The sequence below is a fragment of the Thamnophis elegans genome, chromosome 5, assembly GCF_009769535.1.
Source record: "Thamnophis elegans isolate rThaEle1 chromosome 5, rThaEle1.pri, whole genome shotgun sequence".
Lineage (NCBI taxonomy): Eukaryota > Metazoa > Chordata > Lepidosauria > Squamata > Colubridae > Thamnophis > Thamnophis elegans.
The window spans coordinates 44,044,133-44,059,532 of NC_045545.1; the positions used below are offsets into that span (position 1 = coordinate 44,044,133).

Sequence of the window (15,400 nt, forward strand, 5' to 3'; positions counted from 1 at the left end):
TATTTCATTTTGTGCCTTTCAGTCAGTGTTGACTTCTTGTGACTGCTTGGACAAGTCCTATAGTTTTGTTGGCAAGGTTATTCAGAAGTTCTTCATCCCAGCGTCCTTTTAGGGGTGAGTGACCCACTTTCTACATTTGTACAGTATTATTTGCATAAAAATATTGGTACTTTTTAAAACCACTACAGAATAGAATAACAGAGTTGGAAGGGACCTTGGAGGTCTTCTAGTCCAACCCTCTACCTAGACAGGAAACCCTACACCATTTCAGACAAATGATTATCTAACATCTTCTTAAAGACTTCCAGTGTTGGAGCATTCACAACTTCTGGAGGCAAGCTGTTCCATTGATTAATTGTTCTAACTGTTGGGAAATTTATCCTCAGTCCTAAGTTGCTTCTCTCCTTGATTAGTTTCCACCCATTGCTTCTTGTTCTGCCCTCAGGTGCTTTGAAGAATAGTTTGACTCCCTTTTCTTTGTGGCAATCCCTGAGATATTGGAACACTGATATCATGTCTCCCCTAGTCCTTCTTTTCATTAAACTAGACATACCCAGTTTCTGCAACCGTTCTTCAAATGTTTTAGCCTCCAGTCCCCTAATCATCTTTGTTGCTCTTCTCTGCACTCTTTCTAGTCTACGATCACACAATTTACAAGAGAAGCACAAGAATCATAAGCTCCACACAATGCCCACACCTAGAAACAGCATAAGAGGCAGGAGCGGAGAGCATTCCTAGGGGTGAACTAGTTTATAGTCTATCAGCTAGTAATGTCCAAACAAATGATGAACTCTGGTAATGAATACAAATGAATTTATACCAACATGAGAACAGCAGTAATGTAAGTGATCCTCAGAGGACTACATTTCAAGATTCCACTGGTTTAATTTACAGTGTTTCCTTATAGTGAAAAACATTTAATGGGGTTATCATCATCATTCTTATAGCTTATCACGTTCCAGCCCCACATCCCAGCCCCAAACTCACACTGATGGGCATGTTGGATTGAGCAGAACGCTGTTGCCATGTCACAAAAAGGTTCTCAATCTTCATCTGTTTCTCCATCTCTGTGAAACAGGAACAGGAGCAGGAGCTGAAGAGAGCAGGCTCTGAGGTTCTTGGACTATCAGGTTCTTCTTTGCCAGAGAGCATTCCCAACTGAAAACTTAGGCTTTTAAGAATTCATACACATTAGCCTGTACTATAGATCTGACATCTTTGAAAATGAGAATTAATTTGGCTCTATAGCATTCTATAGATTTACTTTTTATTGCCTTGATGAATTATTCCTTGGCCAGTTTTCACACAGGGATTCTCAGGATAGCCCCAGAACTGTTAATAATGCCAGATCCTGCTGTCACTCCCCTCTACACCTAACTTTGCACTTACCTTTCCTCTCTGTGTTTTTGATCTCTAGGAACTGAGCTCCATGCTGGGCTACGGGGTCATGAACACCCTGTTCTGGGTTATGAACAATAGGCTGAATGACTGAAACATCTCGGAGAGCTTCGTCAAAGGGCACCATGTCTGGAGGAAAGTGCAAAGGCTGCAAGATGCGCGCAGAATTGCTGAGGCGTCCTTGCTCCTTGCTTGGAGGAACACTAGGGCTCCGGATCAGGGCATCAATTTCCAGGGTAGAGTTTAGGAAGGGATTTTGCTCCTGGACAAAGAAAGATGCAGGATTAGTTTAGAGCAGGGGTGTAAAAACTCAAACGCAAGGCCCGTGGGGTGCTTAGATCCGGACCGTGGGATCAGCTGGAGATAGTAAAGGACCGGCCCCTGGTGCCGCTGCCAGCGAAAACGGGCTCCCAATCTGTTTTTGCTGGGATGGCCTCTTGCAACTCTCTGCCAAACGGAGATCGGGAGAGTTGCATGCTTCCAGAGGGTTGCAGGAGACTGTCCCAGCCGAAAACAGAAATTGGGAACCTGTTTTCGCTGGCAGTGCACTCAGGTCGCCACAGGCACTCCTGACACAAGTGACATCAAGTTGGCCACACCTTACTCTGCCCCCCAAGATCAAATGCAGCCCTCAATGAAATCGAGTTTGACACCCTTGGTTTAGCGGCAGCAGAACATCATGAAAACAGAAGCAAAGAATGTAAATACCTGCTTGCTGTCCTCATGCCAGGGGGTGTCCATATAACAGTAATGATGGAACAACCCAAGCTTCTGGCTAAGCAGGCAGTGTACTACGTGGGCTCGGGCATTTTGCCACTGTAGTAAGCGAGTGAGGGAGTTGTTCAGGGCACTGCCCAGGTCCACAGACCAATTGTAAGTGTACAGCACCAACTGGAAAGAAAAACTCATTTTCAGCATTGCTGGGCCAGACTTCAGACCACCAAATTATTATATCCCAGCTTTCACTCATGAATACGTACCTTTTTGTCCATGATTTCCATGAAGAGGAATCTTTGTCGGGGAGCAACATCACAAGCCTTATCTACAGAGCTAAGCTCAGTACTCTCGAAACGCTGGAATCCTTTGACAGCTAGAAAGATTGCATTGTGAAATATAGGTCCTGAACCCCAAAGGCAGCAAGGGAATCAGGTTATTTTTTTCCCATTTCCCTACGGTGCACTACTCACCTTGTTCTGTGCTGCAGCGCCACTGGTGGAAGCTCCGTCCGAGCAGAGTAAATTGCCGAATAACAGCCGGCCGGGCACTGGTGCCTGGGGTCAGAGAATATGGCGCAAAGGACATGCCTTGAGGACCACTGCAGCAAAGGGTAAGATGTTACATGCTGGCATGCGAATATCCGTCTGGTAATTCCAGCTTCCTCTCCCACATACATTATTCCCATCTACGTAAAAGAGCTTCCCCAAACCGTAAGCAGCTCCCTATTATCTGGGCAGTTGAGCCTCAGCACTTACCTGACTTTTTCAAACACTTTGACAGTGGTGTCACTTGCTAAAGTAGTGACGAGATTCACAACTTGCAGCATGATAGAAGGCAGCAGGAAGCGGGAGACACTTTCCAGGACACACTGTTGCACCGATGGACACCCTGTACAGAGAAGAAACCAACATACATCTGAACAAAATTCACCCAGAACAATTCTCAAAAAACCAAGAGGCTTCGTGGCCGTCACTAAGATTTATTTTTTTATTTTACCTTATACTGGGTGTTAAGTTTTTAATCTTTCACATTACAGCAAGCTATTTTTTCCCCAACAAGGAGAGTTGCACTAAAGGAACATTATCTGAGATTTATGTTTTGTTCCTATTGGGGAGGTTTTTTTTTCCTTGTATGGAGATCCAGATTTAAAATACTGTATCAACACAGAAAGAAAAGCAGAATCTGCCCACATTAAGCTAAGATGAAACCAGGGAAAAAGAGAAATGATCAGGGCACAAAATTAGAAACATACCCAAATGGTTCATGAAAGCCATCCAGGACTGGCAAGTCTGACTGAAAACTGGGTGCAAAATTCCAACATCTCCTTCCTCTAGCTGGAAAGTACGACGTCTATGAAGAAAAAATATCAAAGTCCAAGTGGTTCAAGAAATCATTGAGTGGTGGAGAAGTAGATCTCTTGCTCACCGTCATTGCGATTGCTCAAAATTTAGACTATTATCTGTACCTACTAGCACCTGGTTGTCTTATTATCATATTAGACTCCTTTTGAGGATGTGAGAATTTAATGCACCCCAGTACATTAAAAAGTGAAGGATTTGGCATGGAAGAACCCTTCCCACAATTTTAGATAATGTGGATGGAAGCTATCAAAAGAGCTGTGGTGGCGCAGTGGTAAGAATGCAGAACTGCAGGCTACTTCCAGGACACACTGTTGCACTGTTGCAGACTACCTCTGCTGACTGCTGGCTACCTGCAATTTGGCAGTTCAAATCTCACCAGGCTCAAGGTTGATTCAGCCTTCCATCCTTCTGAGGTGGGTAAAATGAGGACCCAGATTGTTGGGGAAATATGACTCTGTAAACTGCTTAGAGGGCTGTAAAACCACTGTGAAGCAGTATATAAGTCTCTGCGCTATTGCTATCATGCTTGCCTTTGGCTCTGTTCCTGCTCGGAAGCAGCACGTTCCTGGCTTGAGTGCTGCTTCACACTTTCAGTCTTATGGCGACGGCGACTGCGACTGCGATTCTCTTCAGGTCGCTCCAACACAATGTCATCTGTAGTCTTCGGGCTTCCTTGGTCTGCCATCTCTGGTTTGCTCTGACAATTAAGGCAGAGCACAGGGAAACATCTGTTAAGCTTCTGAATTAGACAAGCTTTGATACTGCCACATTCTGCTTTGATATGGTCTTTTTCAAAAACCGAAGAGCATTCTACTAATCCACACATAACATAAACATATTACTCTGCAATTATAGCAATCAACACATATTGTGGGTCTAACTTGAAGCAGGTATACAAGTATGCCATCAGGCCAGAGGCCTTTTCTAAATTTCCTTTATGGCAGAAGTGGGTAACTAAGTCAAATTTGTGACCTCTAGACTTCAATTCCCAGAATTCCAGAGCTAGCATGGAGCAGTTAAAGTCCAGAGTTGCCATAGTTGCCCACCCTTACTTTATGGAGTAAATCTCAAAGTATTTCCTAAAACTGTGAGACATTAGGCAGAAAAGTACCTCTTAACAGTCTGGGGCTGAAAAATTATAATATTGAATTATAAAGCATGTAATGGATAACAACATTATGGCTAGAGTATTGACCATCTTAAGACATTTTTGGTTTGCACTCTGCTGTAACAGTTCTTCAATTTAGGTTCTGTTTGTGAGTTTTGACCCTTCCCTTTTGCACTCAAAACAGTTCCCCTCTCCATTTTCCATAGTCATTACCAGCTTATCCCAGAAGCTCCGTCGTCCTATCTTGCTTGTAGGTGTGACAGGTTCACCCAAACTTGTGGTGGGCACTGAGAAGGGCAGAGGTGGAGGGCATGCTCTGCCTCTGGCATTGTAAGTCACTCCTTTTGATTCAGACATTGTCCGGCGCAGGCCTCCTGAAAGTACAGTCTCTATTACAGCAAGTGAAAATCCCACACTACTCAAACCAGAAACTCCCTCTTTTTCGAGTCACAACTCTTCTCCATAGGAAGAACTGTCTGAACCCACATGGTTTTCTATGTCTTTTAGAATCTGCTTTAGCTTTAATGAATCTCTTATTGTTTTATGTGGCAGCCAGTGAAAAAGAACTCGACAAAAGGCAATCATAAATCTTCAGTGGAACTATAACACCATGGTAAGCTGTGTGCCTTTGCACGTGACTATTCCTAAGCTCAAGCGCTGCTATAGTCAATGAAATTCACAAATGGCAGAAGCCATTTCTATCCGAAGCCTCGAGAACACTTAGATAATACAGAATTAAATTCATGAAGGCAACTTCCTTTGCTCCTCAGAACAGTCATGAGAGCCAGGAAACCCTTGACTGCAATCATTTTGCAGAATTTAGCAACAGAGTAACTGAAAGATCTTACCAACATTATCTGGATCCTCCAGCTCAGTGGATGTCTCAACACACAACGGATTGGGAAGCACATGAAATTCCATGAGGGCATCACAGAGGGCATGGCGCAGGGCATGGCGCAGTCTTTCAGACAGTTGCAACAAGCTGATGTTTCCCTTCTCCCAGATGTCAAAGCGTACTAGAGGAGAGAGAGCTGTAAAGAAAAAGTCTGTTTCAAGAGAATGCCTCTTAGAAAAAGCTACGTGTCAGCACCTCTCCATTTAATAATTAGGAAAGAAAAACCATGAGACTCCATACGTGGAAAATCAAATGTACTTTTACTAATTAAAAATGGTTAAAGAGCGGTTGCATAGCGAAGTCTGATTAATTAGGCGCGAAAGCAGTTGATATATAGAATAGCCCATTCCACACCCCCTGGCATCATAGGCCTAGTCCAATCATAAGTCCTTCAAGTGTCAGGTGTGAGATAACTTCAAAAGGCATCACGAAGATGGAATGTCGGTGCCGTTAGTCCAGGCGGGAAACACCCACGCATGCGTAGTCTGACCATCCAGAGAACTCCAGAACATTCCTCCAGCACATCGAGTAACCCCACCCAAATACCATGCCCTCCCTCCCCGTTTCATGGCAGCTGAAGCAACAGCAAAGCAGAAGCTGACACTACGGCAATTCCCAAATGAACCCTGAACTTGGACTGTGCACCTGGTCTCATTATTTTGCTTACGAACTCCTTTGGAAAACAAAAATCTTGCCTTCCTACTGTTAGACTATTCATGACTGGGAGAGACATGGGAACAAGATCAACCAATGAATAGGCATACCAACTAAGTCAGCCAATGGGAGCTTAAACAGATATAAGCCTGTGCAAAGAATTGAAACAGAAACTTAAGCAGTCTGCTGCTCTGAGAAGTAAACTAGCAGTCTTTTTGGGCTTGTCTGCTGAAATGAAACTAACTGCTTGTGTTTGCCAGTAACTCTCCTGCCTTGTATTTACTTGGAAGAACCACCTGTTGGTATTGTACATTTATTCATCTATTCTTATGTATATAAAGAAGTTAATGAATCCTGCTGCATCAGTTATCTGTGTGTGCTTCTGGATTTGAATTTATGCAACAAACTTTGGCATCTACCTGACAATGACTTTCCAGGTTCACACTCATGCTTGTTGGCTGTAGTCAAGCTCTCAAAGTCCGCCTCTGGAAGAAATGAAGTGCTCAGCAGGACAGTGGAGGGCCTCACCCAGCGAGCCAGCGAAATGAGATTTCCGCAGTCATCCACAAAGGACAGGGCAATGCATGCGACACCTGCAGGGAAATAGAAGACCTGCTTGAGCCCATTCACCCTAGTTCTTGCTACAGAAACTCAGCATCCTTTTGGGATGCTACTTTGGAAGGTTAAAAAAAAGTATGTGCAGAGAGAAAGAGTGAAACAAATGTGGACAAGGAAATCAACATACATGTGGATAACAAAGAGACCTGTTCCCACTAGCAATGGGCTTTTACCTACAAAACAGTGGCATTCATTGCAGGCTTAGCAAAATTCAGCCAGCAAAAGCATCAGACAACAGATCAGCCCTCTCTAGATTACTTTTACTTATTCCAGCAAACAGCAGCAAGCAAGCAAGCAGCTCCTTTCCTGTACTGTGTCAGGATCCCTTAAAAACTGGGGATGAAGGTTTGCGGTGCTAACTCAGTTCTTCTAACCATCTTCTGGTCTGTAATGCACCACATTAATTAGTACCCATGGGGGAAAAAAAACAAGATAATGACAAATGGTAATTCTATATGAATCACACTTTGCCAAGCAAAATTTCTTACTAATATCTGCATGCCAAAGTTCCTAAGATGGGTGTGTAAAAAAGGTAAGGATAGACTCTACAGATAGCATCAGCAGACACTAGCAGTCTAGGTTTTTAAAATGACATCAATTATAGACAGAAGTAGTGAGTTTCCTCCATGCAGAAGGTGCATGATAGCAGAGACACTGTAGATGCTATCTCAATCATGCACCCCCATCGTCAAAGGTAATCATAACATGCTCAGCACCTCCTATTAGCATGACCTTGGCCTGATATAGCCTTTGCATGGAAGAAATAGACCGCGTGAAGATATGTCTCCTAAACCATGCCTAGGAAAGAGAAAGAGAGCCTATTCCAGGCATGCAATAAGCCCTCTTATGGAAGCAAACTGATCTTTTAAGTTTATACTGACTCCCAGCACGGCTGAAATATAATCCTGTTATTGACTCAACAACTGTGTGAGAACAAAGATAAAGGAAGAGCTAGTAGTGTCATCTATTCTCTGTTAGGTATAGAACCATAAAGCTCAAAGTTGCCAAAAGTACTTAGAAATCCATCTGACAATCTACATGTAAGGAACCTGCTCCAAAAGATGCACAATATTGAAGGCACACAAGTGTTCCAGTCCCATTTACACTGATCCAGCAGTTTTAAGATCCTGAACAGACATGTCACCAGGAAAATGTCTTGCCCAAGCTCAGCATTTATTATGATTTTGTCAGCCTCTGCTTTGCTGCTGCTTCGGCTGCCATTGAAACGGGGAGGGGGAGCATGGTATTTGGGAGGGGAATCATTATGTGCTGGAGGAATATTCTAGAAGCTATCCTGACCATCTCATTGCGCCAAGGTTAACTGTCCAGCATTCCACCCTGATGATGTTTTTTGAAGATATCTCCCACCTGACAGTTGGGTGAATTATAATTGGATATGGACTGGGGTGCCAAGGGGAGGGGATTGACCTATACATGATATTCATTGCTTTCGCGCCCAATTAACCAGACTCAGCTTAGCTTTGCTACTATTCGTTTGTAATTAGTAAAAGTACACTTAATTTCAAACAAATGGAGTTGAGTGGTTTCTTTCCTGATTATTAAATGAAGCAGCTCCTGACAATAAGCTGAGTCTAACCTCGCACCCAACCTGGAGCGAACAACTTCCGAGGGGGGTGCCCTCACAGAAGGAAAAGAAAAATGTCTTTACATGAAAGCGACCAGGAAGAAGAAATGGGTGCAACAGCAGCACCATCTTTAACAGAAATGCTGGCCGATCTGAGAGTGGAGGAACCTGCTGTTTGACCCAGGTGGACTTGGGGAGTGGGACAGAAAGAGGATCCTGAGGAATTACTAACTGGAGTCACGAGAAGGAGACCCAAAAAACCAGCTGCTGATTGGCGTGGCTCTAGGGAAGAAGACTACAAAATGTCCCAAGCCATGGGACTCCTCGAAGAGGCATGGAGCGAACGCCGGGATCGAGAGAGTGCTGTGGAAAGGGAACCAGCAGAGGAACTAGAGAAAAGGTACCCGTTGCTTAGCTTAAGGGAGACTGGAGGGGCCGAAGGGGGATGTACGCAAGAAAACCCAGCACCGACCTCTCCCCCTGCGGCTAGAGATATTCCGAGAGCAGGGGGGGGGCAGGCGACGCCGGATGGCTAAGGTCCCACCCTTAAGCGTAAAGTATGATGGAGAGCCTAGCGGCCTGGGGCTGTTTATTATTCAGGTCTGGAATTATATGCAAATATATGGGCCTGATTTTGACTCTGATGAATCTAAAGTAAGAATAGTGTTAATGGCCCTAGACAAGAAAGCGGCTGACTGGATGGTCGGATTACATAATAGCAATTCCCCTCTCCTGAGGAATTTTGATGACTTTATGGCAGCAATGAGGAGAAGGTTTGACGACCCCCTCACCGAGCATCGAGCTAGGTTAAAATTTACGACCCTCAGACAGGGAAAAAAAACTGTGCCTGAATATGTGCAGGAATTCCAAGAGTTGTCGGCTTATATGAGGGGATGGTCTGAAGAAGCCTTGTTGGATCGATTTGCAGATGGCTTGAATAAAGATGTTTACCAGCAGTGCGTAAACAGACGCATTCCCCGCCGCTTGGACCTTGGTATGAGAATGCTGCAGATATTGAGCTTGATTTAAACAGGCTTTGTTGCAAGGAAGAGGGAGAAGTTGAAGACTCCCCTCTGCCCCCCCCCCAAAAAAACCCTCCCAAAGGGTGAAAAAGGGGGTAGGGGAGGTTTCACAGGCAAGCCCAAGCTCTCCGCTTGTTTCCGCTGTGGGAAGGAGGGGTACCGTGCTGTGAATTGCCGAGTCAAGCTGACCCACTCCACTTTGCCCCCCCCCCGGAGGGAGAGGAAACCTGAGAAAACTCCCGGCAAGAGAAAGGAAACCACTTTGGGTGGAGAAGAAACTTCTCGACACTTTGAGCCAGAGGAGGGGGAAAACGGAAGTCTTAGCTCATCTGACGATTGTGACTATGAAGATGCTGATCGCTGGGTAAGTTCCCGCTCTGGGCCCATGCTTATTCCAGTTGAGCTTAGAGTGCCCTCTTCTGGCGCAAAAGAAAAACTTATGGCTCCTTTAGATTCTGGTTGCTCACGTTGCATGATAAGTCCTGAAATGGTTGAGAAAATGGGCTTGAAACTAAAAACTTTAAAAATCCCTATTGCTTTTTGCCAAATAGATGGCTCTATTGCGGGGGGCGGTCCTGCTCATTTTTCTACTAAACCCATCGAGATGTGGATGGGAACCCACCAATAAATAATAACTTTTATTGTGGCGCCAGGAATGGACCAGCCCCTTATTTTAGGACTCCCCTGGCTCCGTAGATGGAACCCACACACTAACTGGAGAGAGGGGTGGTTATGGATTCGGACGGCCACACCCCCTGAGGGGAAGATTGAAGCTCCAGACTCTGATAATACTGCCCCCACACTGGCGGCCAGGGGGCAGGAGAAACTTGAGGGGGAGGAAAGAATTCCGAAGGAATATTGGGACCTCAAAGATGTTTTTAGTGAGAAATCTTCTAATAAATTACCACCCCCCCCCACAGACCAATAGATTACACCACTGATATTTTACCTGGAATAAAGCTTCCAAAGCCCCAAATATATTCAATGACCCCTAGAGAGATGGAGGAAATGAGGAAAATCATTGATTAAAACTTGGAAAGGGGCTTCATTGAACCAGCAAGGCCCAAGGTAGCTGCACCAGTATTGTTCAGAGAAAAGAAAGATGGCTCCTTCAGATTATGTGTTAATTTCAAAAACCTGAACTGCATATCTGCCCAGAACCTCTACCCTTTACCACTAATGAAGGACATGCTGGCCCAACTAGGGAAGGGGAGGATTTTCACTAAATTGGACCTAAGGGAAGCATACTATCGGGTCAGAATTAAAGAGGGAAATGAATGGAAAACTGCTTTCAACTGCCCCCTTGGTTGCTTCCAGTTTCAAGTAATGCCATTTGGCCTCCAGGGGGGGCCAGCAGTCTTCATGCCACTGATTAATGAGGTTTTACATGACCATCTTTACAAAGGCGTAATGGTCTATTTGGACGATATCCTTATTTACACGGAAACACATGAAGAACATGTGAAGCTTGTTCGCACGGTTCTGAAAAAACTCAGAGCGGCAGAACTGTATGCCAAATTGTCCAAGTGCGAATTTCATCAAAAAAAGGTTGATTACCTGGGTTGTCGAATCTCCCACAAGGGGAGAGAAATGGACCCTCCTAAGGTCAAGGCTGTCACCGAATGGGAGGCCCCACGTACACATAAGCAATTACAGAGATTTTTGGGATTTGCTAACTTCTATCGTCAGTTTATTCCCTCGTTCGCTAAGATAGCTCTCCCTATAACTAACCTCCTTAAATCGAAAGGAGGGGCTAAGCCCAAACCTAGCAAACCATTGGACTGGGCTATGGAGTGTCAAGCTGCTTTCGAGAAATTGAAATGCCTCTTTGCAGAGGAACCAGTCCTGAAGCACCCAAACATGGACACGCGTTTTGTGGTCCAGGCTGATGCCAGCGATGTGGCAATGGGAGCGGTACTACTTCAAGCAAATAGCCAAGGTAAATTGCAACCCTGCGCTTAGACCTCTAGCAAACTGACCGACACGGAAAGACATTGGGCTATTTGAGAGAAGGAGGCTTTTGCTGTTCGTTGGGCTTTAACAACCTGGCACCATTTTCTAGAGGGCGCCAAACACCCTCTCGAGGTGTGGACTGACCATAAAAATTTGGAGGCGTTGAGAACCCCCAGAAAACTTTCTTCCAAACAGATGCGCTGGGCTCAGCATTTCAATAGATTCAATTTTACTTTGAAATACATTCCGTGAGGAAAAAAAATTATGGCTGATGCTTTGTCTAGACTCCCACAGTACAACTGTTCGAAGCTCAGTGTTGTCCAACCTGTCATTCCTACAAAAAGCCTGGCTGCTCCTGTTGTCACTAGAAGTCAAACAACTTCTAAATTAGAGGTCACAAAAGACTTTTATCTCTGACCTAAAAAAGGCCCTTACTGAGGATGACTGGTTCCAGCAACACATGGATGAATGCACTATAAAAGATGGGTTGGCTTGGATTGGGGCAAAATTATACGTCCCTGTGTCCATTAGGACCACTGTACTCCAACGGGCTCATGACGCTCGCATGGCTGGACACTTTGGGTTTGTCAAGACCCTGCACCTCGTTAAGAGGCAATTTTGGTGGCCCTCACTGAAAAAAGACATTGAGGCTTATGTAACTAGTTGTCCTGTTTGTGCCGCAGCAAAGCGCCCTCCGGGTAAGCCCCAGGGATTGCTCCAAGCGGTAGCTCGCCCAGAGGCCCCGTGGAAGGAGATCTCCATGGATTTCATTGTTGAACTTCCAGAAAGTCAGGGAAACACTGTAATCTGGGTTGTTACTGACTTATTCTCCAAGCAAGTTCATTTCATTCCTTGCTCCAAGATCCCTTCCGCTAAATCTCTTGCTAAGATGTTCATCTCACATATATATCGCTTACATGGGGTACCCGACTGCATCATTTCAGACAGGGGTGTTCAGTTCACCTCCCTATTCTGGAAAGAATTCCTGAAACGGATTGGCTCCGCCCAGGGGTTAAGCTCCTCCCACCACCCTCAAACTAATGGGGCCTGCGAGAGGACTAATTCTGTGCTGGAACAACATCTACGTTGTTTCATCAACTACCAACAGGATGATTGGGTGGAATTGTTGCCTCATGCTGAAGTGGCTTACAATAATTCTGTACACAGCAGTACTGGCTTTACCCCTTTTCATGTGGTGTACGGCCAGGATTTTGTGCCCATTCCAGAGATTCCTCGCAAGCAGCCGCAAGTGTCTTCACTATCCGAGTGGAGTGATTGCCTTCGGGAAATATGGCCTTTGACATTCCGGACTTTGGATGCTGCGCACTGCGCTCATAAGAAACATGCTGATAGAAAACGGGCTAAACCCCATGAATATAAAGTTGGTGATCGGGTTTATTTGTCCACTAAGTTTCTTCAAACGACTCAGAAGTTGAAGACGTTGGGCCCCAAATATGTTGGCCCGTTTCCAATTATCAAGATCATCAACCCTGTCTCCGTCCGTCACCAGTTACCTAAGCACCTCAACCGAGTTTATCCTGTTTTTCATGTTAATCTCCTGAAACCTGAACTTACTTCTTCGTTGAGGGCTTCTCTTCCACCTCCACCGGCCCCACTTTTGATAGAGGGTGAGCAGCATTTTGACGTCTGTGAGATTTTGGACTCTCGTAAACAGAGGAACTGTATCCAATACCTGGTGGCTTGGAAGCATTTTCCCCCATCTCACACTGAATGGGTTGACAAGTCCCATGTTCGATCTCCTCGTCTGCTCCGCAAGTTCTACTCTGCCTATCCTGACAAGCCCTGATTCTTGGATGGTCTGCTAATTTTCCTTTTTGTTTTTTTTTCTCCCTTCCCATATCTCTCTTCTGTGTCTTGTTGTCTGTCTGTTTGTTTGTCTTCTTTTCGTTTCTGCAGGTCTGACCGTCCTTTTCTGGAGGAGGGCCGGATGTCAGCCTCTGCCTTGCTGCTGCTTCAGCTGCAATTGAAACGGAGAGGGGGGGGCATGGTATTTGGGAGGAGAATCATTATGTGCTGGAAGAATATTCTAGAAGCTGTCCTGACCATCTCATTGCATATGAGGAAGAAGGGAGTTTCCCGCCAAGGTTAACTGTCCAGCATTCCACCCTGATGATGTTTTTTGAAGATATCTCCCACCTGACAGTTGGGTGAATTATAATTGGATATGGACTGGGGTGCCAAGGGGAGGGGATTGACCTATACATGATATTCATTGCTTTCGCGCCCAATTAACCAGACTCAGCTTAGCTTTGCTACTATTCATTTGTAATTAGTAAAAGTACACTTAATTTCAAACAAATGGAGCTGAGTGGTTTCTTTCCTGATTATTAAATGAAGCAGCTCCTGACAGATTTTGAGTATCAAATCAGTTAGGGCTGTTTCTAAATGCATTGCAGGGTCAGGAGACTCCAGCTATCTGTCAACCTACTATCAGCTGCATAGTTTTATACCTTTGTTCTAGAGTATCATGGAATCCCACTTCACAATTCCAGGGTTACAGAAGAAAATTGTCTATTGCTCTGTGTTGCAAAATACACTCTACAGCAGTAAATGCTCCATACAGATCTTCTGAAATGTGCCTGTTTTACTTCCATTTTGGTTTCAAGATGAAAGGTTTAAATACAAAAAGAAAAATAATAATTCCATCTCCACCTGAAGCCACCAAATATGCCATGATTTCCTATTTTTGTTGTGGATTCTTTAACTTTGACAAATAATCCTTACTTGGGAAAAAAGCTTTTCCTTGGAAGCAAGAAGAAAGGGTAAGAGCTGGAAAAAAAGTTCTTGGTGACAACACTGAAGAGGAAACATGGTGACACAGTAAACAACAGAGCAAAAGCCAAGAGCACAGCAGGCATAGGATCAAAATGAGGATGGGAAGCAGCACTGGAAAAAAAAATTCAGTGGCCCACTGGAATCTACAGGAAGCTACCTTGAAACTGGGAAGGTGGAAACAGGTGCTGCATAAGATCCAACATGGAACCTACACGACAGAAGAATGGTCAGACACACTTTGAAGTGATGCATTACCCACACAACCAAATCACAGTGCAGGTGGAAAAGGAGGTAAGAGTAGGTCGAAGTACATGCATTATTCTCTCTGCATATAGGCAACACCAATCAACATTACCAGCTAAATGAATGGGCCAAAATGCAAAATGTCTTGTTCCAAGCAGAAATATTTTAATCTCTAGCTAGTCTGGCTCCCTATTTACGAATATAGTATCGTCTCCTACATGTCATTTCATTTTAATCACCATGGATCAGAAAATGTGCAGTGAGGACTGAACAACACTGAATTACAAATGGCAAAGAGGGGTTTTAAAAATGTAGTGCCTCTCCATCATACTTGGGACATAGCATTAGAGCTGCCTTTACTAATCCTCCAGTTACGCTATACTTCCATTCTGACAATAACCCAGATAACCAACATGGCTACGGACTCTGCTGGTTTAAAAGAATGGGTAACACATCTGGAGAACAACAGATTTGGAAAGGCGGCAAGATACAGTATATAGGTGCATGGAAATTCCATAATTTGATTCATATGGACCAAACAAGAGACAGATGGCTCTTCACAGAATCTTCTATTTTTTTGGTAGCCCAACTAGCTTTTATTCTCATGTATCTAAGACTGTCCAAAAGTGCTCTAGTTGATTGTTAGAGTTCTATTCTGTTCTATTCTTTCTCCTGTTGTAACAGAACACAGATGCTTAGTACCTTTGCCACCAGTGCCTTGACCTCCTGGCTTATTATATAAATAGAGATCCAATTCAGGACTGCTGCTGCTGCTGCTGCTATTCTGGTTTAGGCAGTGCTGAAAAGCAAGAAAAGAGTGGTTACTTCAAGCTAGTGTTCATAAATGCCTCCTACAAAAGAAAGCAAAATAGAAATAGAAGACCTTTGGAGGTCTTCTAGACCAACCCCCTGCTCAGGCAGGAAAGCCTGTACCATTTCAGGCAAATGGCTGTTCAATCGCTTCTTAAAAACTTCCAGTGTTGGAGCATTCACAACTTCTGGAGGCAAGTTGTTCCACTGATTAATCGTCCTAATTGTCAGGAAATTTCT

At 44.4% G+C, this 15,400-nt stretch overlaps 1 protein-coding gene across 1 annotated transcript in view; it reads right to left on the reverse strand.

Moving 5' to 3' along the window:
• Nucleotides 1-15,400, reverse strand: part of SZT2 (SZT2 subunit of KICSTOR complex) — a 95,031-nt gene that overhangs the window by 26,436 nt on the left and 53,195 nt on the right. Inside the window, 12 exon segments of the mRNA XM_032217362.1 lie at nucleotides 988-1,067; nucleotides 1,390-1,660; nucleotides 2,107-2,289; nucleotides 2,379-2,488; nucleotides 2,586-2,713; nucleotides 2,871-3,003; nucleotides 3,368-3,465; nucleotides 4,007-4,173; nucleotides 4,798-4,958; nucleotides 5,433-5,615; nucleotides 6,553-6,726; nucleotides 15,053-15,149. Coding sequence (XP_032073253.1) covers nucleotides 988-1,067; nucleotides 1,390-1,660; nucleotides 2,107-2,289; nucleotides 2,379-2,488; nucleotides 2,586-2,713; nucleotides 2,871-3,003; nucleotides 3,368-3,465; nucleotides 4,007-4,173; nucleotides 4,798-4,958; nucleotides 5,433-5,615; nucleotides 6,553-6,726; nucleotides 15,053-15,149 — 1,785 coding nt within the window.